A 25,949-nucleotide genomic window follows, 5' to 3' on the forward strand; every position below is an offset into this window, starting at 1 on the left:
GCCATTGGCCGCCTGGTTGCGCTGGGTTCCATCAGGGGTTTGCGGTGTTCTCCAGATTGGGAGGACTGCATCTCCCTATATGCAGATGATATTTGACTGTATTTGGCTTTCCCCCGGAATTCCCTTACTGTGGTTATTGACGTTCTTGCCTCCTTTAGGAGGAATTCTGGCCTTTCGATCAACTGGGGTAAATCTGTCTTGTGTGTATTAAAGGGTGACCCTCCTGTACCTCCCAGGAACTGTCTGATACAGATTACTTCGGAAGGGTTTACATATCTGTGAATCTTTGTGTCTCTAGACCCATCAGTTAGGTATTCTCGTAATCTTCTCCCCTCTCTTAGTCGGCTCAGGAGCGATATATCTCACTGGAAGAAACTTCCTCTTTCCTTACTGGGTAGAGCGGCATTGTTTAAGATGATGGCTCTCCCCCGCTTTATTTATGCTCTGCAAAACTCCTTAGATGTAGTGCCCGCTAGTTACTTCTGTGAAATTGAGAGTTTGCAGCGTAGTCTGCTGTGGGAGGGGAGGCCTCGCATTGCTTTACACAAATTGACTCTTTCCTGGTATGACGGAGGTATCGCTCTCCCTGATATCAAAAGGTATTACTGGGCTTCCCACCTAGCGGCAATTAACCACTGCACTTATGGCCGGGTGGATGACCCTGGTTACGTCTGGGATAAATGGCTTCTACCAGGTAATAACTATAACAGGGCCCTATATTCTCGTCCCAACAGAGTGCCGTTGACAGGTCCTACTAAGCACTCCGTGAATGGGCAAGCTGTGGAAGACGAAAGGCTTTGATAGGTGGGATATTATAGGTATCTCTACGGTCAAGGATATTTGGGGGAAGGGGGGATTAAATCGTTTCAAGAATTACAGAATTAATATAAACTTGCTCCTTCGGAATTCTTTCGGTATGGTCAGGTAAGGCATGCCCTTCTGACATTGTTACCTGGGGAGGCGGAACCTTCAGAGGCCTCCCCTCTGGAGGATAGAATATGAGACAGCCACCTACCAGATAAAACAATCTCTCTAATATATAAAAAGCTGATTAATAACAGGACTGACACCTTAGAGGTGCTTAGAAATAAGTGGACACAAGACGGAATAGAGCTAGACGAGGAAGATTGGTAGATAGCGGTTTCCTCCCCTAGAGAGATCGCAATTTCAGCTCGCCTCCAACTAGTTCAACTTAAGATTTTGCATAGGATCTACCTCACAGGACCCAGGTTAGTGTCTATGGGGCTTGCAGATACGCGAATCTGTAAAAGGGATTGTGGTCTAATTAGTACCTTCATGCACATTATCTGGGAGTGTAAATACGTCACCACGTACTGGCGCGACATACATAACGTTATAGATAAGGTACTGGGAGTTTCCCTCTCACCGGAGGCTAGAAGATGTTTGCTTAATATATGGGAGCCTACAGACCTGCACATTTCGCAGACGCAGTGGGTCACGCCGGGGTATATGATTGCCAAACGAAATATCGCCCAGTTGTGAGGGGCGGCATAGCCCCCCTCCCTGGAAGAATGGGAAAACAACTGCGTATCTGGAGAAGGGGCGCCCTCCGAAGTGGTCATTGATCTGGGGGTCATGCAATAGTTTCAGAGGAGAAATCTGTACGCCACCTGTAAGCGCTGTCCCTGATGACAACCCCTCCCTGTGAAAGTCTAACATGTTTTTGGATTTGGTTGGTTCTGCTATCCTCTGATGTGTACTCGACTGCAGTGTCCTACCCTCTGTAATATAACTTATTGCTTATGTTTGTTTCAATAAAAAAATATGATAAATAAATAAATAAATAAATAACAAAATAGCTACTTACTGCAAACCCGGCGGGGAAGTACCGACAGAGCCCTATTAAAGGCGACATTTGTGTTAAGTTGAGGCCTAACGGGGGCACAGGCATTGGACAGGCCCGTGTAGAGGACCAAATGAATACAGGAGACACTTAGTGTAAGAGTGTGACATTCTCTGCCACAAGCGGCAGAAGCACCTTTATATAAGCCTGTGGGTCAATAACACATTGTATGATAGCTCCCTGGCAGCTCGCTATATTCATTAAAACCTTTAATAGAAAAACAAAAAGAAATAAAGGCAACTTCCAGTACATCTCACTAATGGGTGCTCAGCACAAAAAGTCTCTCATTCTTTGGCTGGGTTGAGGATTGGACATCAGTCAGTACGGATGACCTCAAGGGTTATCCTCTCGCCGCTGGATTGGTTGCACATTGTCCTCCCTGACAAGGTCATGTTTCCAGCATCACTTCTCACACCAGCCGCTGGGGCACCTTCACTCCTGTTCATCAGATCGGCCCCCAGGACACTCACATTCATCTCTTCAAACTCCAGCTCATCAGCGGCCCCTACCTGCTGGTCTGAGACTTTCTTAAACCAAGAAAGATTTATGGACCTCCACATTTCTCTTCACTGCAGTTATCATAGTGCCTCAGACTCTCACGACTTCCCAGGTCTCTCGTTTAAACGGGGTTTGATACCTCCACTCTGACATCAGCCAACTCGGAGGGGGGAGGAGAGGAGGCCCCCACTGCAGCCGCCACCGCCAGGAGTCACGCTCTTGTTCCTAACAGCGCCGCCGCCCCGGGACTACGTTTCCCGGCAGCCTCAGCGGCGGCGCTGCCTTCTTACACCGGACAGCGCCAGGAGGCGCCATAAAGCAGCGCTCCGCTCCGCGGGACGCGGGCGGGACGCCGGGCTAAGCCCGGGCAAAGGGCGGGCCCTCTGTGGCCCGAGGAGGACCCGAGGAGGACGGGACGGGCCATCCCACTTGATTCCACCACGGGAGGAGGTATTGTGATGCTTTAGTTCTTATATTGACTATATCGGCGTTTCATTCATTAACATAGACACTATGTCCATCTGGGAGGAGCTTAACGCCCTGTGTGGCACAAAGTACGCACCAGATGTTGTTATAACCTCCCCTACTGTGAGCCCTAATTGTGTTATCTCTAATGACTTCTCACGGGACTCATCATCACCTATATTAAAAGATCAGAAACAAGTAAACGCCTCACCCCTGGATCACACCATTAGAGGGAAACACGACAGCGACATTGTCACTGCGAATAATGCAAATATACAATATCTGTGCAGTGGCCCAACATTATCTCCCTCCAATCTAATAACATCAGCGCTGGACATGGCCGCGGCCAAGCAAGATGACCCTGTCTTGCCTCCCCAAATGACTTTACTGTCTCAAATTGAGCAACTCTTGTTAACTGCTATTTCACCTTTGGTCCTAACAATAAATGAGTTGGGGGATAGGCTGAACAGCATCGAGGAAGCAATAAAAAAGTATCCTCTTCCGAATAACAAATTGGATGTATCCGCCTGCACAAACCCTCCCACTGTCACTGTCCCTGAAAAGTACAAGTTTAATACCTGTAAAAATGGCGAACATCAACTACGGCCCCCCTGTATACCAACTTCCATAGAGCACAAAGTAACTTCAAAACCCCCGTCACTAACTCATATGGTGGTTCGTCCAGCCCTGGCAAGAATGCCATGTATCCACTTGCCTCCACAGGCCGCCCCATACGTGTCTATCCTCTCTGGGGTTCCTGCCATCACCAAGGGAACACACGAGTCACGGCAGGACCTGCTAGACAAGGCCATTGCCTGGTTGCGGAAAAATAGACCTCTGCCGCCCGGGCTGGATGGTGGCATTTTGGGTATCAGGAGGGTGGGGTGGTTGGGCTCGCTGCCCAAGGACATCGCTGGGGACCTGGTGCTAGTCGAATTCAAGAACAGTAATATCGTCCCTTACTTACGATTTCGCCCCCCCAAGGAGAGATATGGCTCCATTCAAACTTGGGATTTGCACGATTTTTACCCGAGCCCCCGGTATATCTAGTTACACCAATAGCCATTTAATCTCTTAGTCCTTAATGGTTTTCAACTTTTGTCTTAAAAATTGTATACTAAAAAACCCATCACTAAGAGGAATTTACAGACAAGACAGGATGTCACTGCAGCTTGTTTAATGCCCTTGTTCTAAAGTTGATTATTGAAAATGTAATTTATGTATATTTATGTATATTGATTAGCTGATTCGATATACCTATTTAATTCTGTTTTACTATTTTTGTAATGAAATGTTATGATGTTTTATGTAACCCTATGGTGTTTATCTATGTATTGTTGACGCTTTTATGGTTTTTAAACAAAATCGAATAAAGCTAACTGAACTGAACTACCTCCACTCTGGGTAGCGATCTTTGATAATAACTCCTGAATACTGGGCTTGACAGCCCTAAATGCCAGCTGGCCTTTTTGTTGTTGCTTCTCCTCTCTTGGGTAGCCGTCACATCTACAACTGCAAGTCCCCACAACGGTCCTGCTGGCAGCACATCACATCCTGATCTCTTCATCAGCAAGTCTCTGAGGGCACATCCGGTCATGCAGTGTGGAGTCTGGTGGTAGGCTCTTCTTAGAAATTGTTTCAAGCAGTCTTCCAGGTCTTCTCCTTTTTCTACACCTACTTGAGGTCATTGAGGAGTGATCCGCCGTTGCCGGATATTGAGTTTGGCTAGGCAGTCATTTCATTATGGCCTTGAAAAAAGGGGCGCGTTTTCCATCTTTACCTCATCGGGCAGCCCCAGTAATGCAAACACCCGACCCTAAGCTGGCTTCACGCAATCAAAAGAGGTTGATCTGACAAGTTATACTACGGGAAACTTGGAGTGGCTGTCCATGAATACCAGCGTGAGTCGGTGGTCTGGACTTCCAAAATCCATTCTTACAGTCACCCAGGGTGTTGTGCTGGGGGTCAGTGATCACTGGGGCCACCAGCGGTTTCCATAATGGTGAGGAGACAAGATCGACAGCTCCGCCCCCGGTCTTCCACCAGCCGGTCCATTCCTGGGAACCATATTTTACTCCTCAGGTCAGCCTTTGTTTTGGCGATGTCCTGGTGGCCCCGATAGGCTAGATCCATGTTACAGGCCCACAGGCCCACAGCCTGCGTGGTATTACGATCTGGGGAACTTGGAGAATGAGCTCTTCTTCACTTTTGCTCAACTCATTCCTACATCCTCTGTCAGCCCCTGAATGCCATCCAGGAAGTTCTGCCACTGGTGTCCTTTTAAAGCCTCCTTGACCCTCCGGAGGCTGGCATTGAATGAGTTGTTTCCACAATCTCCCCAAGCGAGAGAGCCCTCGGGCACGACGTCTCATTGACCAGCCGTATGAACTCCTCCTCTCTGGGGTCTTCTTCTCATGGGTCACTGTACTACAAGGCCAGAGGATTACAGGACAAATAATCGGCTGGATTATTCACCCCCAGCTGATACAAGACTGCAAAGGCATACTGTTGGCCTCTGGGATCCATTGCGAGCAGTGTATGCAAAAGGTGGTGCAAGGGGTTTGTGATCTGTAATCACCTGAAACTTTTGGCCACAGAGATAGAGGTGAAAATGTACTTCCAGTGAATAGCCACCGCCTTTCTCTCGATTTGGGCGTCTCTGATCTCTACCGCTGTAAGTAGGCAATGGCAGCATCATGGAGTAGAGCCTTCTTGATTGCTTGAAAGGCCTGCACAGCTTTGCTGGTCCACCACCCCTGGACATCCTTCTTGGTCAATGCTCGGAGGGGGTGGCCAAATTGAGGATAAACAGTCCATAGTAGTTGGCCATCCCCAGGATGCTGCTTACCTCCAACGGGTTTCTTGTCATGGCAACAGACCAAATCGCTTCCACCTTCTGAGGGTCTACCTGGAGCCCTGCTTTGGAGAACTTGTACCTGAAGAACTCCACTTCATTGGTGTAGAACTCACACCAGTCAAGCCTTGCTTGGCCAACTATTTCAGGATGGCTCTCAACCTGGTATGATGCTCCTCAAGAGTGTTGGAAAATATGAGGATATCATCTCTCACATTGATGACGTCTATCAGTCTGGACACTGCTTCATGAATCACTTATTGGAAGACCTCCTCTGTGGTGGAAACACCAAAACTGCGCCTTTTGAACCAGCAGTACCCACATGAGTGGAGAAGGGTGTTATGTAGTGGCAGGACTCCTCCAACATCAACTGATGACACCCTAAGTTTAGATAATTTTGGAAAATCATGCAGCCCCATTCAGATCAGCCACAATCTCATCAATTGTCACTGTTATGTGCCTTTCTCTTCAAACTGCCTAACTCAGCAGTCGCATATCTACACAGAGGCCTATCGCCCCTGGCTGTTTAGGTTTGGGGTCAATCACTAATAGAGTCACCCAGGGAGAGTGCCCAGTTACTTTTACAAAGCGGTGGCGATGGACGGAGCATCTGAACTAATCAAACACTCACACCCAGTCAACAGATCTGGGTTTAATCCATCACAGTTCTTTAGCCCACTCTGCCACCCCAGTTCAGACATTGCCATATGCAAATCAGTCTGACCCTGTGCCTCATGGGAACAGTCCAGCCCAAACTGCCAAGCCATGCCTTCCCTGGACCGGAATCAAGCTTCCTAGGACCGGTTTCTGGCTTTTCAGCCGTCTTCAGCCAGGCTTGCTTGAATCCAGTGGCAAAGTGAGCAAGGGACTCATTGTCTGAGCATACTCTGCCAACTTATAGAGACAAAGCGGTACAAAAGGGGGTGGCGATGGACGGAGCATCTGAACCAATCAAACACTCACACCCAGTCAACAGATCTGGGTTTAATCCATCACCGTTCATTAGCCCACTCTGCCACCCCAGTTCAGACATGGCCATATGCAAATCAGTCTGACCCTGTGCCTCATGGGAACAGTCCAGCCCGAACTGCCAAGCCATGCCTTCCCTGGACCGGAATCAAGCTTCCAAGGACCGGTTTCTGGCATTTCATCCGTCTTCAGCCAGGCTTGCTTGAATCCAGTGGCAAAGTGAGCAAGAGACTCAACGTCTGAGCATACCCTGCCAATTTATGGTGACAAAGCGGTACAAAAGGCGGTGGCGATGGACGGAGCATCTGAACCAATCAAACACTCACACCCAGTCAACAGATCTGGGTTTAATCCATCACCGTTCTTTAGCGCACTCTGCCACCCCAGTTCAGACATGGCCATATGCAAATCAGTCTGACCCTGTGCCTCATGGGAACAGTCCAGCCCGAACTGCCAAGCCATGCCTTCCCTGGACCGGAATCAAGCTTCCTAGGACCGGTTTCTGGCATTTCAGCCGTCTTCAGCCAGGTTTTAAACCCAGATGGTCACGTAGAATTTTGTCTCCATGAGCTACCTCTATGACTCCTTGTAGTGGGATGGTATCCGTTGCCCCATAGGTGTATAGTTTGGCCTTAGTGGGGGGCGACAGATCTAGTGTCATGAACTGCTCTGCATCAAATACATTCATAGAGGCCCCTGTTTTGATGAGGGCAGTGATTTGTGCACCACTAATGTCCAAGTGACACATGGGCAGCGGCCTCCTCTTTTGATTGTCTCATCCCATGAAGGAAATGGTGAACACTTCTTCCTCTCATCTTCCTCCTCCGGTTGGCTGGCGTAATCACTGTTCTTCCATGTCTGGCCATCCTCTTGCCCCTCTAATGACAGCTCTCTCACATTCACACTTCTCCGCACTCGTTCACTAGCTCCAGCTGATGAGCCGGAGCTGCAACACACCTTCGCAAAGTGATTAAAGCAGCGGCACTTGAGGCATGGTTTGCCTAGCGCAGGGGATCCCCTGAGTGGATGGTGACTCATGACACAGTTTTGGCACCCCTTGTCACTTGACTTCGTGAAAGTGTCCCCTCACCACCTCGCCTGTTGCTGCTCTATGTCCTCCACTTGCTCCTCCTTGATCTTCACAGCCAGTGTCATTTGGCAACCTATGCAGTGGGGTGCCAGGGCTGACTCCATTTCCCTGGCTTTGCTATCGGTCAATTCGTGGGAGCAGGTGATTATTAGGATATCATCAAGTGAGATCCCAGTTGCAGTAGAATAAGCTCACCGAGGTTTGACGAACGGCACCCTTAAATCAGCTGTGCCCTTATTTCGTCCATTTTATCAATGCCAGAGCGCGTGCTCGTCAACTTACGCAGCCACGCAAAAAAATGCGTCCACCAACACCACTTCAGTCTGTCTGGGGTCAAAATGTTTATTCACGGCAGCGGGCCAGCATCAAAATCATGGTCCACCCGCATGTTAGGTAAGCTGTCGAAGAGTTCATACAGTTTGTCACCCCCCATGTGTAACATCATCAACCTCTTAAAGCGTCATCCGTCTCTCGGTTGATGCAAAAGTAAAGCTGCAAATGGCCAATCTATTGACACCACCTCGGGGTCTGCCAACTGATTGAATAGTGGCAATGCTTTGATGGGATGTTGTGAGGACTGCTGCTGTGCAAGGGGCGACTCTGCTTGAGGTGGCGTAGACATAGCACTTTGTCACACTTACTTCCAGCACGTGCGTCCTGAGATTCTCTGCACTAGGTGCTGGCTTCTCTGTAGGGAGCAGACACTATGCCACTCCTGACTCCTACTCTGGTCACCTCGATACCACTAGACAGTCCACTCCGGGGTCTTACAGGCCTGACTCACCCACACACGAGCCCAGCTTTGGGACTCCTTTTAGCTCAGGCTGGTGCTGCCATTTTTTCTAGCCCTGCACAAGAGCCCTTCAGTTTTTCACCGGCCTGCTCTGGGCCACACTCACAGGCCATCAATTGCAAACCACTTGGCTTGCAATTGGGGGTAATTCATTACTGGGTGCTGGCAGACACCAGCTGCCAACCTGGAACTCAAGCGTGCAGTCCACCCACCGCAGTCACCCAGATGTGGGATTGCGGGATAGGGCAGCAGGCGCGTTATAAGGGGGGTACAGCCTGGGCAGAAAGAGGACCTCATGGAGCCCGCTGCATGCACTGCACCTCTCCCAGTGGCCTCACCAGCAGCAGCCTGGCACCCCAGCGAACGGTGCACCACGCATGGGATGCCTCACACAGCCGCGAGCCAGGGTCATGCACAGAAAGGTCTGCTGTGAGTTGGAGGCGGCCAAAGCAGATGATGGGGGCCCACCTTGTCACCAGTCTTAAGTCGTGGCCTAACGGGGCACATGCCTTGGACAGCCCTATGTAGAGGACCAAATGAACACCTGAGATACTTAGTGTATGGCTGGGAAGTGCTCTGCCACTAGCAGCAGATGCTCCTTTATTTAGGCCCTTGGATGCATTCTTGACACATTGTATGGTAGCGGCCGGGCGACTCATTACTATTTGCCTAAAAGCTGCAGTCACCTACCTCAGGCACACAGACATACTGCCCCAGTTGGACCTAAAACTCTGTGCTAGGGTATAATTAAATCCTCCCCTGAGACAGCAGGCTGGCATAGCAGCACGTCCTGCATCACAACAGAAGGGAGGGAGAGGAAGAGTAAACATTTAAATATTGCAGTAAAAGCTTAACCATTGCTCAATTCCTTCTTCAGGGTAATGGTGCAAAAGAGCATGTCTCCTAGGGGTGGCCTGCCTTGAGCAAACCTGACAACTATGCTAACCTTTCTCTCTCCAAATAGTCAAGAGAAGTATGTAGGTATGTTCACGCAATCATCAGCGAAATATGCTAGTACTACAGGGTTGGTACATAACACCAACAGAGCCCCAACATGTAATCAAGATATCCTAGTGTAGAAGAGGTTCAGGGTGTTAGCCAATCTAGCCAATGAACACATAGGGGAGGGACAGGTGCTCGTGCACGCAGGTCAGGAAGACAGTGTGACAAATACATTTTTCGCAACCTCTGGTGTAGCCAGCCTCACAAGCTTATTTTTGGATCTCTGGGCTCAGATTCAGAAAAGATTTGAGATTTGAGAGTCAAACCAGAAACACATTGAGGGGGCATGCCAAGGTTCCAGAAGCAAGGTTGGACGAGGTCACCAAGAGAACAATGGAAAATCAAAGCCTCTTAGATTAACTTGAAAAATATGAAAATTGGAAAATCGCTCTTGTTGAAATAATTTAAAGAATAATGAATGTGCCAGAAGGTAGGGAAGGTATGGAGGTGTTAAGGGATTCGCAGTCAAGCTCATTAGAGAGAGGGCCCTTACGAACAATATTGATGTAGACCTGGAAAAGGAGAACCAGAGAGTTCATAGGGACTCTTTTAAGCTGAAAGATGGTCAGAAGAAACCCAGAAACATTTTGTTGAATCTTTTTTCATACACTACTAAAATGCAGACACTGGGGCTTGCCCTTAACACTAAAACTATAACAGCAACTGATTACACATACACCATTATATCAGATATATGTAGGTCCACAGAGCAGTGACAGTGGGAATTAGGCCAGAGTTTGGGAGAGATGCAGAAACTGGGTGCTAAAGTCCAATTAAGATTCCTAGCCATGTTAAAAGTAATGTGTGGAGAAAAGAGATGCAAAAGATTAGGAGGGTGAAACAAGCAGATAAACCTTCTAAGAGCATGTGCACTATGAAGTAGATAGTCTTGGGTAGGCTCTCTAAAGACTATGCTGCTACTAGTAAGAGTGTGGTCAATGAGTGGAAATGTATGAAGGAGTGGAAAGGACAGGGGCAGGGGGAAAACCCTGGCAAAAAGATTAAGTCAGGCATTTAAGTTCAGAGTTGCAGAAGTGTTGTTCCCCTTACCAGAGTAACTGCAGGTTAGCCATGAGACTCCCTTCATACGTTTTTCAAACTAGTTCCTCCTCCTGGCAAGGATCCAAATAGGAATATAGGAATATACCACTATGTTTTGGGGGTTCCCATAGAGGGGAGGGGTAGGAGGGAGGCACTGGATGGGGACCGTAATGGGGGGACATTTTTAAAAGTCCTCATCAGCATTTTAATAAATAGCAGAATATTTAGAGTTTTCTGTATCCCATCAACTGAGAGATACAATGAAATAGATTAGGATGCTAACTTGGAATGTTAATGACCTGCACACTAAATGAAAGCAAAGAGTGATTTCTAAGTATCTTCAAGATAATGTAGCACATGATTTTATATTGCAGGATACTCACTCGACTTTGTGGGAGAGTAAGGATTTCTTTGAGAAACAGTTGAGTTCACCAAATAGCTAGTACTAATCAATCAATAATCTCTAAAGGAATGGCTATTATAATTTAAAAAAAAGCTGGCATAGACCTTTTAGAGTATAGTGCAGAATCAGCAGGTAGCTGGGTCATCAGGAAGCTTAAAAGCAGAAGGACAATATTTACCTGTGTTGGAGTTTTTGACCCCATTTGCAAATACAGGCCTTCTTAACAGTCTTGGTCTGAATTTATCAGACTTTCCAGCCCGCAGTGATTGGTGATGATTATAACACCCTCTTAGATAGTGGTTTAGATAGTCCATTTAGTAGTGGGTGGGCAACTACAACTAAGGTAGGGAAGGAGTTTAGATGTCTGATGCAGGTTTTTGGCTTGCTTGATACGTGGCAGAAAGCATCCGCTTGAAAAGGGGATATTCTTATTACTGACAGTAAACTGGATACTCTTTGCTGATCCTTTGCCAGTACAAAAGATGGAAGACAAAAGCAGACAATACTTTGATAGTCCCAATGGGACTGCCTTTCCTTCAATCGTTTGGGATGCCTTTAAGCAGTACATACGAGGGAAACATTGTAAGCAGGGATCTGTTAGGGCAAGCAAAAACCATTACTGTTGAAGTTGCCTGATTGAATCCCTAAGGTGTCTCTCTCACGCCACAGCAGGAAGAACCTGGCTTTATCAGAAAAATATGACAGATCTTTCATCATCGCCACAACAGCTCTGAACAAACTTAGGGGTCAATTAGGATGGGGGACGGATCATCACCGCCATACAGGCGGTGGCGATCCGTCCGCCATCCTTGCCTGTCCGCCACCTATTTCCCCCCCGCCATATTACAATGGCGGGGGGGACCTTGGCGGATGGGAAGACCGTCCGCCGCATTTCTGCCGCGGTCGCAACGGCGGACAAGCTCCAATATGGTGGCGGTGTCTATCAGACACCGCCAGCCATATTAGGATGTGCTGGGGGCTATGCATTTCGAAAAGGCATACGGTCCTTGCTTTGGGGGCCCGTTGCGGGCCCCCAGGATGAAGGGGGGGGTGCACATGGGGGGTACCTATGGTACCCCCCTGCAGTTGCATGCACAATGCAGCAGGCACCGCGCGGTGCCTGCCGCTTTGTGCATGCAAAAGCAGCACCCGCCGCAATGTTAAATATACGGGATGTGACCGCCAGGGTGGCGGTCACATCCTAATTCCAACAGAGGGAACGCCGCTGCCCCTGGCGGACGGACGCAGGTCCGTCCGCCATCATAATCGACCCCTTAGTCACTGATATGTTGCTCCTAAAGTAAGGGCTCCTTTGTTAGCAGTCACCTTCTAGCTACTAGATAGCACAATCGTCTTGGACTTTAATGGATCTCCTTCCAATTCCTTCCTAACTCCTTCACTCGAGACAGAACCGAATACATCTGCTGATGGTGCATACTAACTGGCTTTAAGCAGTAGTGTTGAAAAATGTCCTTTCTGCTACTGTCTGCCTGGCACTGTTTAGATCTGTATGAAATTTTAACCTTGAGCTTCAGAGTTGCAACTTCTTACTACTCTTTCAGAGGTAATACTTCAAGGGTGCGTCAGAAATGCAAAACGGAAAACCATTTGGGATGGTCAGTCATCTGGGGATTGCAACTTATAAAGGTATTTTAGTGTTTTGCATGATTCATCTGAGGCATTTGCTGGTTTAGATCTTACTGTGAAGTGTGAGTGTTACACTGCGTTCCACCACTCCTGCATCATTGGTCGCAATGCATTTGTAGTCACTGGCATCTTCATTCTAAACAAAATGGAAAAAAGCAGATACTTTAAAATGCTGTGCGGTAAAACAGTCAATGTCCAAACAATATAGCACGCTATATAATGTAATATGTGGAAGATGGTTGCGGTGCATCAGTTGTTATATATGGCATATATTGTATATACACTCTGAATGGGAGGGAGGAGTTGGTTGAATGCTGAGTGCCAACAGATCAGCATCCCAGAACCTCTGGGCCCGATTCCCAGGACTAACTTAAGACAAAATCCTAAACTTAGTACCCTTTTGGTATTCACAGAAGGCATTTACTCATTTTGGTATTCACAGAAGGCACTTACTCAATTTGGTGTTCACAGAAGGCACTTACTCATTGATGAGTAAGTGCCTTCTTTGAGTACCAAAATGAGTAAGTGCCTTTTGTGAATACCAAAAGGGTAGTAACACACACACATATACACCTACCTAACACAAACCCCATCCCCTTATCCCATTAGTGTCTAACAGTACATTCAAAAGTTACTCTTTAACAAACACCACTGTCAATCTATAGATTATAGTTTTCAGATGTAATAGTCTGCACAGTTCACTTACAACAGTGCCGTAGATTGCCAGTGATCCATTGTTCAGTTGTCGAATCCTATTGCTGATTTGAACGCCAACTCCCTTCTTGCTCCATTGGATTGTAGGAGGTGGATCGCCTCTAACATCACAGTTCAAAATAGTATTTCCTCCCAAGGGCTCAATTCGATTGGTGTGGGGATCACCACTGAACACAGGTGGCTCTGGAAAATCAATAACTTAGCAATGTGATCTAAAAACAGAGTCACAGCTGACTACAACAAATAAAAAAAAAGACTGCAATATTCAGGAATATGAGCCCCAAAAACCAGAATAGTTAAATCAGTGGCACAACTAGTTTGAAACTTTTAGTTTGAAATAGTTTCAGTTTGAAATATTTTGGAAGAAACATTTAGTTCAGAAGGGCTAATTGTCTGTAAATGTTGTACCTTACTTGAATATAGTTTGGCAAATGTTAATGAATAAATATTTAACAACTGCGCTTTTTTACAACCTCGTTTTGAACATAACTTTGATATTGGCTGTTACCATGTGCTGCCATTTCTTTTACTGGATAAATTCCCTATTCCAATCACAGTCCTCTGCAAGTCCTGAAATTGTTGGCCAGGTATCTCGTAATACATTGGCATGAAGGGCTAGATTTCTAAATTCTACCTAAAATAGACTTGTTTTCAATATGGTGTCTTAGGTGTTTACATCTATTTCATCCATATATTTGTATTCATTTCCACAAAAATCATTAGCTAACAGGGTCTGGCTTCTTTTTATTTAATTGGCCAATTTCATCTTTATATGTTAGGTTTCCTAGACAGCCTCAACAAATGATGCATCTAAAACACATGAAAACTTCTAGACCAATAACTTGTCTGCTTAGACATCGGCCCTACCATGGTCCAGAAAGGCTAATGCTGTATGATAAAAATACACTGAGGCTTATTCACAGAGTGTATGTTTGTAGTACATTACGGTAGTAGTAGTACTAAAGTACTACAAAATCCTATTAACAAACCTACAACTGCAAATCTGTGTTGTAACCTCTTTTATATTTTATATTGGGGGATCCTCACACAATTAAGTTTACTATTTAGTAGTAATGTCGGGGGAGACTATGGGGAGTAGCTGGAACTGGAGCATTCTTACTACTAAATGGGAGTGGTTTAGGAAGGAGTAAGGAGGGGTTATGGGTGGACTAGGGAGGGGTTTAGAGAAGGGCATCCATCCACCCACAAAAGAGTAACAGCCTGATTCATCAAGCTGATTTGCGCTCGCAAAGGGCCAGATTCTGAGAATCTGGCCCTTTGCGAGTGCGATTTTTGCATTTGGGATTCATCATCCCAAATGCAAAAATCACTATTACCGAAATCGCATATTTGCGAGGAATTGGATTTAAGGAATCTCTAATAGAGATTCCTTAAATGCAATTCATCAACCAATTAGAAATAGCGAAATCGCAATATTTGGTCTCAATTTACCACCAAGTCTGACTTGGTGGTAAATTGCAAAAATAGTGTAAAAAGCACTTTAGTGCATTTTTTTCTTTTGCATGTTACACACACACATGTCCTTTGGACATGTGTGTGCGCAACACCTGTTCAAATGTGCATTTAAGGGGTGCTACAGGGTGTCCTTTGGACACCCCTGGCACCCTTAAAATCGCTATCTTATTTGCGAGTAGCAAATTGCTACTCGCAAATAAGGGATACTCCCCATTCATTCCTATGGGCCTTTTGGCCCATAGGAATGAATGGGGAGTTATTCCTTATTTGCGAGTAGCAAATTGTTACTTGCAAATAAGGAATGTGTAGGAATAGCTATTTATTTAGCAATTCTACATGAATACCGTTTTGCGAGTCCTCAATAGCGATTCGCTATGAATCGCTATTAGGGGCTCGCAAAACGGCCCGTTGATGAATCAGGCTGTTAGTCTATTGCTGTTCACGTACTGCACCTGTAAAATCACTATAGGGACCCAAACACTAGTATATTACTCAGCAGCTTAGAGATGGCGTAAGTCCACAACCACACATGGCCAACCACCAATGTTTAAGGACAGTGAGGAGATAAAAGGAGGACAAACTGGTGGGAAATGTGAGTAGGGACTTGAAAGGGAACTTAAGAAAATGAAGAGAACTGTCAGTAGATAGAATGTTGTTATTTAGAGGACTAGAAAACAACTACAATTTAGAGCGCAGTGAATAGTGTAATAGCAATTTTTTTTTAAGTGCTTCATGCATTTTGTCAGATCTACTTAACACTTTAAACAACACTCTGATCTCCCTAGTTGCAGTCCCACAAATTAGACCTATCAGTGGATCTGATGACATATGGTTCACACATAGGTGGTATTGAAATGCTGTGCAAATATGCTTCGAGTTACTCCACACGTTCTCTACAATCCATTTTGTTAATTTAAGAAATAATATATATATATATATATATATATATATATATATATATATGTATATATATATATATATATATATATATACATATATATATATATATATATATATATATATATATATATATATATATATATATATATATATATATATATATATATATATATATATATATATATATATATATATATATATCTGGGTTGGGATCCAAACCCAATTACATAGGATCTATGCAACATTTGAAAAACAAAATATTCAGACGTGCCTTTAATTATACTCAACAAAGAACATTGATCATGAACGAAGGACATTTGAACCTATTTAAGCAACAGTCAGTCTGTTTGCTATAACTTTACACACCTCTCTTAAGGTGCTCTGAAGTAACCACATTAAGATACTTAGAACGTTATTAAACTTCTCAATAAATAAAATAATATAAAATGTTAAACATGAATTCCATTTGTTGTGAAGCCCAGGAACCATAATAACTGTCAAAATCTCTCACCGAGTAATTACTTTTCACACTCATTTTTCCAATAAAATATTAATTTACTTGGGAAGTCCCTTTTCTGTGAGACAGCATTAGTTGAGAGGTAATAGTACGGTAGTCCACACTAACTAACGTGAGATTCTGGAATCAGATGACCTATCCTGGTATTAATTCAACAAACTATGACGTCATATCCTGTAAGACCAGAAGAATTGCACAATCAATAAATTGGTATGCAGTTTAGAGATATATGCAAGTATCAGTTCACCTAAAGTTGATAAATTTTTCTAACCTGAATGTGGAGACTAGGTGGTGTCTTTGCAAAGGCACTTTGGAGTATGTAAAGTAGTACTTCTGTACCACCCTTTTATATAGTTGTGCATGCTTTTTTGAATTGCCACCAAAAGATCTCAAAATCTGAATATTTAGTGAGTGTTCAGGGACTATCAATGTGTAATTAGTACAAATAGGAAGGACTGTGTCCTCTTTCCAATTCTACTCATAAGGTTGTTGGGCATTTCCAGGCAGATTCACAAAGGAATTTAAGAGTCTGTAAAAGAATTCTGCGGACGTACTATTTCCTGCACTCAAAAATGCTTTTGTAAATCAGGCCCTTAATGAGCATAACGAATGGGTATCTTCTGTCACAAGGAAGGACATGTTCCACTGGCTTGGGTAGGATCTGCTGATCAGATGATAGAACAAAAATGTTATTTATTGCTATTTCTTGGTTGGTCCTAAGGATCAGTATCTGCAATGCGAGGTGACAAGCACCTTCTCCATTTTTTCCTTTCACCTAAATATTTTTTAAATCACCAAGCAGAAAATTTGAAAGATATACCTTTGACGTAGACAAATCCAATAGCCTTGATCGAGCCAACCGCGTTTTCTGCTGTGCACACATAAGTGCCCGAGTCATCCTTCAGTACCCTTTCAATGACCAGTTGGCTGTGCCCATTCACACTGTCGAACTGTGCTAGGTTCACAAAGCAAAATTCATGTTATGGTTCAATAACGAGAAGAGGGACACAATACCCTTCAGTAAAATATAGGCATGTGAAACTCAATTCTTGCAAGTTAGGAGTACTGTCTTATTAGTAAATTCCAGCCTCCATGGGTACCACAATTTGTTTTTGCTGCTTTAACACTTTAAAACTGGTCAATGAGTGACTCACAGAGAACAAAACACACACACACACACACACACACATATATATATATACACACACACACACACACACATATATCTATAGTATTTGCCACCTCGAAGTGAAATGTTGAAAATGACTGGATGTACACAGTTACATATTAATTATTCCACACTGGAAGTTACTGTTCATTGCTAATTCAGTGTAAACGGACTTCCAATTCATTCGGGATGTGACAAGCCATCTAAGGTTTTTTGAATTGAGATAACACAGTTAGAGATTACAGCCTGATTCGTCAAGCTGATTTGCGCTCGCAAAGGGCCAGATTCTGAGAATCTGGCCCTTTGCGAGTGCGATTTTTGCATTTGGGATTCATCATCCCAAATGCAAAAATCGCTATTACCGAAATCGCATATTTGCGAGGAATTGCATTTAAGGAATCTCTAATAGAGATTCCTTAAATGCAATTCATCAACCAATTAGAAATTGCGAAATTGCAATATTTGGTCGCAATTTACCACCAAGTCTGACTTGGTGGTAAATTGCGAAAATAGTGTAAAAAGCACTTTAGTGCATTTTTTTCTTTTGCATGTTACACACACACATGTCCTTTGGACATGTTACACACACACATGTCCTTTGGACATGTGTGTGCGCAACACCTGTTCAAATGTGCATTTAAGGGGTGCTACAGGGTGTCCTTTGGACACCCCTGGCACCCTTCAAATCGCTATCTTATTTGCGATTAGCAAATTGCTAATCGCAAATAAGGAATACTCCCCATTCATTCCTATGGGCCTTTTGGCCCATAGGAATGAATGGGGAGTTTGTCCTTATTTGCGATTAGCAATTTGCTAATCGCAAATAAGGAATGTGTAGGAATCGCATTTTATTTTGCAATTCCTACATGAATACCGTTTTGCGAGTCTCTAATAGCGATTCCTTATGAATCTCTATTAGAGACTCGCAAAACGGTACCTTGATGAATCAGGCTGATAGTAAGACCTGTAATATGTCACTTAGGTGTGATGGCTATGACTGGCCCTTATAGCCCAATAATAAACTGCAAGCCTGTTGTGTCTAACATAGGTCCAAGAGGGCAGACTCCATGCCATATTGTTAGGATATAAACACAAGATACATTTACACACAAATGCTCTAAATGTAACTATATCTTAAACGTATGTGATGTTGTGTGCAGGAATGATGCAAGAATTCGAAGAACTCCACTTTCTGTTAGATCACTCCTGTCTCTGCAGGTTGCTGAACTGGGACTTGCGGTAGTAGATAGTTTTCAAAATATCAGGAAAAAAGTATTGTCGAGCCAAATTTTTGATGCTAGATTTGAGAACCAAAATATTCTAAAGGAAAGTGCTCTAAGGTAAGTACAGATTTACTATTCTTAACGCCGCATTTACATACCTTGAAAATATATACATTGTCCAGGTAAATACACATGATGTTAAGTATTGTAAACCCACACTTACCTATAGATACTAACATTTAATATGTAGGCTTCTATATTTTGGTCCATTCTATTGTTTCATCAATATTCAGTGAAAAAATTGAAGTCGCAGGCCATGGTAGTGTAGCATAAAGGAGTCTATGTCCTGGTGTATTGTCTGTTTCAAAGGCATGATCACGTCATTCTGTGCACAGTCAAAACCAAACACATTCTTTAAAAAAACAACTTGTAATCAGTAAACAGAAGGAGAGAAGCCAGCAAGTGATCTACAGCAACATAAGCTGAAAACCACATCATACAGCTACATACAGGCACCATAAGATATAACACAACAAAACCTAATATTTACCCCCCCCCCCCCCACCATGTATTCATTTGGCAGCCACATGATGCTGTTTAGCCAATCACAATAGTGAATGTAAATGCATACATTTATAAACATGATACCTTAGAGGGTCTGGTTCATGACTTCATGATACATTTGTAGGCTTGGTGTGCCATATGGACCTCAGCATCTGAGGAAGAAGGCCACTCACCAGGGATGATGTTGTTGTTGAAGGTCCATGTGATCATGGGTAACGGGACACCAGTGGCCTTGCAGGAGAGTCTGAGCTGCTCCCCTTTGTTCAAAGCCACATCTCCCGGCAGCTCAGTGAACGTCGGGGGCACATGCACCAACAAGTTGACCGTGTGCTCAGCCTCGCCTGCTGCATTGCTAGCAACACAGGTGTAACTCCCAGTGTCTTCAGGCTACAACGAAATACACAAAAAGCAAAATACATTGTCACTTATTTGAACAAAATGCATTCATATGAATAAATTCTGCTCTGCAGCATAAGTCTGTTGATGAAGTCAAACTCTGAATCCAACATCTACAACATCTGCCTAAACATTCTGTTGACTCCTCATTTTAGCTTATGTTAAGTGAAGGCATATATTTTGCTAACACATTCCAATGTAAAGCAGAAATGAAGAACTGGAAAGAACAGAGTCAACTTCAATATGGATCTCAGCAAGACAGGCATTGCACCTAAGGTGCAGTCCTCAGCCTTCTCTCTCTTCACAGTTCTCTCTCTTCACCGTCTGTGCCACGTCACTCAAGAATATAATCTACTCTTTTGGATTCTCCGCAAACGTCACTCAAATCTTTCTTTCTTTCTAAATCTTTCCCTACAGATCATAGCAAAGCTCACAGACGACCTCACAGCCAGCCGACACTGGATAGTCTTTGATATTTCATGATATCACTTGCAAAAACAAAACTAATCTACTTCTTCCCATCCACTCCACCCACCTCGCTGTCTCCCTCATCTCATTCCCCTTTGGGGTCCACAGTCACTTGCTGTTTGCCACGAAACACAAGGTGAACTTTCACCCGAGATTAAATTGACACCGTTAATTTTCTCCACAGCTACTGTTGTTCACTTCAACCTGATCCAAAAGCACACAATTTACCATACTTGTTGTTCCAATCAGAAAATACCTTGATTAGCTCCAGTTCTACATAAACGTAAACACTGCATCAGCCTCTTTATTGGCATTTCAAGATCCCTGCAAACTCCTTAACAAAATCAACAACTATATCAATTGAGCACCACCTCAGACTTCCACCAAAACAAGATGGACAGGCTCTAAGTACAAAACAGGGCCATGAATGAGTTTATCCCACTGGTCATCAAAGAAACTCACTTCCAACAGCTAGAACTTTGACAAACTCAAAACCCTCTGTACTTGGCTCAGAATTTTGAAAAAATAACCCGGTAAAACAGCTTTGTAGTCAAATGTATCTGCCTGAGAGTGCTCATAAGCACAGATGAATCTTTAATTATCCACAGCAAGTGACTCAGCAATCTCAGAGATATTAAGGTAGAGGATCACCAAGCACAGTCATGATAGCCCCCTGCCCCATCCGAATGGAGGAATTCCATCAACAACAGTGGTGCTGGGGCAATGTCTCATTGTAGAGAATGCAAACCTGCGCTTTGTATGTGTTTTTAAGGTTACTTACAATGCAGGCCTTGCTGATTGCTAACATGCATGGTCACTGTTTGGCCATTGGATGCACTGAAATGTTTGACAAAACGTAAGGCTAGAAAACATGCCTGCTTATTATCTAACAAGAGCTGTTTGAAAAGTATAAACTAACACAGGTTAGATAGTCACATTTTCTGAGGGACTGTGGGAAAATGCCCCTTTTTAACATGGTCACCCCCACTTTTTGCCTGGTATTTCAAGTGATATCAACTGGAAGCACACTGGGTCCCTGTTAACCAAGTCCCCAGTGCCAAATCTGTTTACCAAAACTGTCCAGTTGTTTCCCCCAATTGGCAATACCTTTAGCACTCTCTGTTTCTCCCTATTAAATGCTATCCTTAGTACCCAGAGCCTGAGGTACTAAAGAGGGTTCCTACGGGCTGCGGTATGAATTGTGCTACCCTAAGACACCCCTCACCAAACACATGCAAGAATTCCACTGCAGGCTGTATGTTTTGGTGCAGACAAAAGTGAAAACACAACATGCCACACATCCCTGTATTACGATGGACAATCAATTGCGCCCTCAAAACAGGCACGTTGTCTGACGACTGGAAAAGTGCCGAAGTCAAACCCCTCCTCAAGAAGCCCTCCGCAAAACAGACTGACCTCAAAAACTATGGACCCATCTCTCGCCTCCCCTTTGCCACCAAAGTCATCAAGATAATCGCCAACACCCAGGTAACGCACTTCTTAGAAACTAACAACATCCTCGACTCATCTCTATCCGAATTTGGCAGCAAACACAGCACCGAGACCGCTCTCCTAGCCACCACTGCTGACATCCGCACCCTCCTCGATCAAGGCCACACTGCAGCCCTCATTCTACTAGACCTCTCAGCAGCCTTCGACACCGTCTCCCACTGCACATTATCCGCCAGACTCCACGACGCTAGCATACAGGGAACTGACTTAGACTGGATTTCTTCTTTCCTCTCCGGCAGAACACAAAGAATAAGACTCCCACCCTTCCTCTCTGAACCCACAGAAATCAAATGTGGAGTACCCCAAGGATCCTCCCTCAGACCCATGCTCTTTAACATCTACATGGCCCCTCTTGCAACCATCGTCAACACAGACTCAGCATAGTATCCAACGCCGACGACACCCAGCTTATTCTCTCCCTCACCAAGGAACCCAACAACATCAGGCACAGTTTTCAGGAAGAATGAAGGATGTTGCATCCTGGATGAGCAGCAGCTGCCAGAAGTTCAACTCGGAGAAAACAGAAGTCCTGCGTGGGTCGACACCTGGTGGCCCCCCGCCCTCGGAAACCCTCCCACCCTCACAGACCACGCCCGCAACCTCGGCATCATACTTGACTCCTCACTCACCATGAATTGACAGGTCAATGCTGTGTCCTCCACATGCTTCAACACCCTCCGCATACTCTGCAAGACCTTCAAATGGATCCCCCCAACCCCAGGAAGACCATCACCCACGCACTCATCACCAGCAGGCTGGACTATGGAAACACGCTCTACGCTGGAATCAACAAATCACTCCTTCGCAAACTCCAGAACATCCAGAACGCCGCAGCCAGACTCGACCTCAGCATCCCACGTCACAACCATATCACCCTGCACCTCCGCAACCTCCACTGGCTCACTATCGATAAAAGAGTTACCTTCAAGCTGCTCGCACATGCCTACAAAGCTCTCCACAACACCGGACCCCAATACTTCAATAAAAGAATCTCCTTCCACACCCTCAAGAGAAACCTCCTTTCCACCGACCTAGCCCTTCCCGAAATCCCCAGCATCCACAGAGCCAGAACGGGTGGCAGATCGTTCTCCTACCTCGTGGACAAGAACTGGAACAAACTCCCCCTCAGCATCAGGCGATACCCTACACTGCAAGCCTTCAGAAACGATCTCAAGACATGGCTCTTCAGATGACCTCGGAGCTGCCTAAACCGCCACCCCCCTTAGCGCCATGAGACCCTTACAGGTGAGTAGTGCACTCTATAAATCCCTGATCGATTGATGTCCCCTAAACACTACATGTAGTAATTGTAGGCCACCCCTACAGCAGGCCTTGCAGCCTAAAGGCAGGGTGCCTTATGCTAAATGTGTGGACATATTTGCTTGGGCAAATATGCCTCTGTGCTGATCAGTGCTATTGCTGCCAGTACAGGGAACAGGGAAGCCATTTTGAGTAAATGTGCTGGGCACTGGTGAAAATGAGTTCCTAAGCTACATGATGGCTTCACTCAAAATAGGAATATTTGGCATAAAAAATCTTGTATTTATAAACCCACACTGATTCTAGTGTTGGATTTATTAATATATGCATCCAGAGGGCACCTTAGAGGTACCCCCTGAAAACCTACCATCCACTGACTGGTTTCTGCCAGCCTGCCACCAGATACAAGTTTCTGACCCCCAAGGGTGACTCTTTTGGCTCTCAGAAGGGCGGGAGCAAAGCCTGCTTTGAAAGAGGGTGTTCACATACCCTCCTACAGGATGACCTGCTGATTAAAATTCCAAGACAGGGGCGCTTCAAAGAAGCCACTGCCTTTGAAATGTGAGTCTGGCTTCCCTCATAGAAGAGGAAGCCGACCCCCTTTGTTCAGAGCCCTTTGGCACCTGGACAGGTGGGAAAATTAGCTGGTCAGCTAGGCGTCCCATTCCCTAGGCTAGTACCACCACTAAAATGGCCTAATCTGAAGTAGACACAACTTTTCAGAGTAAGCCAGCTTGGTGATGGCAAACTTAGGAATTCTGGGACGGGGTTATGCCTACTTTCCACAGGAAGTGGTCATAGAGGGGGCGTAGTGACCACAGACATAAGTAGCCCTTGGCTACAACCCTACACTTCTCTAACAGCCATAAATTCTGAATTTAGGAGACCCCCTTGCACCAGAAAATCAGATCCTGCCGACCTGAATGAAGAAGAAGGACGTGAAGAGTTGCAAAGAGCAAGAACAAAAGATCCAGTAACTGACTTGGCGCCAACCCTGCTGGCATGCCTGCTGACTTCGACAATTGCACCAAAAGCCAACTTTTTCTGAAGCTGCCGTGTCTCCAAAGCCTGGGAGACCTGTCAGCACTTCGCCAGGAACCAAAAACTCCCATGAAGTAGGGGACCTGCTTCCCTACATCCTGGATTCCTCCAATGAGACAAGTGAGGACTCCACGACTGTGAAAACCTGACACCTAAGTACACCACTGCATTTATCACTCTAAGCCAGAGTTGAAGTGGGCCAATGGTGCCAGCATGGTCCCCTAGCCCTCCAGAGACCGAGTCCACTGTGGTTTCACCCCTCATGAACTCGCCGACGTCACCTGTAGCCTCTGTCTACAGGCCCCCTCTATAGTGACAGCTACTGTTAAGAAAATCCCGAAGCCTAAGGACACCTCTGCACCCATCGCCCCAGGCCCATGGAGAAGAGGACTAAATGTGTCCCCACGTCCCTGAGCATTATAAGGCCTGACCACCTGACCCCCCCGAATGCTCAGCCCGACTGGCCTTCCAGTCCAAGCCTGCAGCTTCTTTACACAAAAAACTGATCCCCATAGACTAACACTCGGCACCCAATGCTGTTTTGCACCATGGCACCCAGCCGCCCTAGTGCCGCTGGTGGTGTATTGCAGGTGATGCCTTGGACCATGCCCACCACTCACCTTAGGTCCAGGAGTTTGATCCCGTAAGTCACTGTATTATAATTGAATGCCGTACTTGTTCTTCCTCCCATAAGATAACATTGCAACTTTTGAAAAATGCACTGTGATGTCTTCTTGAATGCAAAAGAATTTCTATTGAAAAGCGTACTTACCTGATCGTATTTATTATGGTGCCTAACTATATATAAATATATGTATTATATTTATAAATTGGTGTGGATCTTCTTATTGAGTCATGTGAATCATTTATTGTCTGGGTGTATTTGCAGATGTTTATCACTCCCCTGTGATAAGCATAAGGCTGCTCAACCACACTACCCCCCCTAGAAGAGCACCTTGGGATTGCTAGAGCAAGCCCCCTTTCCACTAGTAAGGGAATACCAGGACTGTCTACATGATATGTCTCTTTTTGGAATATGATATTAAGAGCCAGCTTCCTACAGTGACATAACAGGCTGGAGATGGAAACCTTTCCATTCTCTAAAGATCTTTAATAAACACAACAGCTAAAATTTGATCAAGGGTATTCATTGTGGGAAAACAGGAGCTATGTGCAAGCTGACATCCTCTTGCTTCATGGAACACTATGCATAAGAAAGGTATATAAGGTACAAAGGTTAGTCACATGAACTTGTTGCTCGAGGGATGCTGTGCTACAGAGTCCCAACTAAAGGCCTTATGGCAGAATAAGCAATGCGGGCGGGGCTACACAACTTGGTATATACACGTAAACTCATGTCACTACACTCTTAGACAGTACACTTTAAGTTAGGCAGGGATTAGAATAACTAATTAGAGATATGTGATGACATATGATGGTGGTGTATCGAACATTTGCCCCAAAGTATATACTGCTTGCTACGCTGTTATTCTTATGCACATTGTGTGTAGAATATTGTATGAATAGTGTATAATAAATGCATTTTTTATTTATATTAAGTTATTGAGAAGAACCCAGCTGCGTCAACTAGGGCATCCCAGCGCTGAAATGTTCAACTGGATGGGAGCGGAGGGAAAGCCAATGTATTCTGGAATAAACATGCTTTCAGTTGCTTCCTGAAAGTGGATTCCAAGGGGCTAAGGCAGATGTAAAGAGGGAGATAGTCCAGAGTTTGGGGGCAAGATCACTGAATGAATGACCATCCTGTCTGATCAGCTTCATTTGCGGGACACAAGCAAGGAGATCTGAGGAGTGAAGAACAAGGGTATGAAAATAGGGTTGTAATATGTGAAGGGTGAAGAATACACGTATGAAGATAGGGGTGTAATAGCTGACATGGTGCACTATGCCGCAGGAAACCAATGAAGATCTCTAAGCTGGGCTGAAATGGGCTGATGGTGACAGATGGTAAGTAAGAGTTATGCTGCAGCATTGTGGATTACTTAGAGTTGCTGTGGGAATGCTTGAGGGAGACCTACATAAAGAGAATCACCATAGTTCAGTTGAGAAGTAATCAATGCCTT

The 25,949-nt window shown here is 45.0% G+C and overlaps 1 protein-coding gene across 1 annotated transcript in view; it reads right to left on the minus strand.

Moving 5' to 3' along the window:
- HMCN1 (hemicentin 1) overlaps positions 1-25,949 on the minus strand; it is a 1,257,483-nt gene that overhangs the window by 293,185 nt on the left and 938,349 nt on the right. Inside the window, exons 83-86 of the mRNA XM_078642741.1 lie at positions 19,362-19,575; positions 17,054-17,188; positions 13,333-13,523; positions 12,681-12,762 (exon numbers count right to left, since the gene is read on the minus strand). Coding sequence (XP_078498867.1) covers positions 12,681-12,762; positions 13,333-13,523; positions 17,054-17,188; positions 19,362-19,575 — 622 coding nt within the window. The remainder of the gene's footprint in view (positions 1-12,680; positions 12,763-13,332; positions 13,524-17,053; positions 17,189-19,361; positions 19,576-25,949) is intronic.

Source organism: Lissotriton helveticus, chromosome 1_1 (genome assembly GCF_964261635.1).
Source record: "Lissotriton helveticus chromosome 1_1, aLisHel1.1, whole genome shotgun sequence".
In the NCBI taxonomy this organism is placed as follows: domain Eukaryota; kingdom Metazoa; phylum Chordata; class Amphibia; order Caudata; family Salamandridae; genus Lissotriton; species Lissotriton helveticus.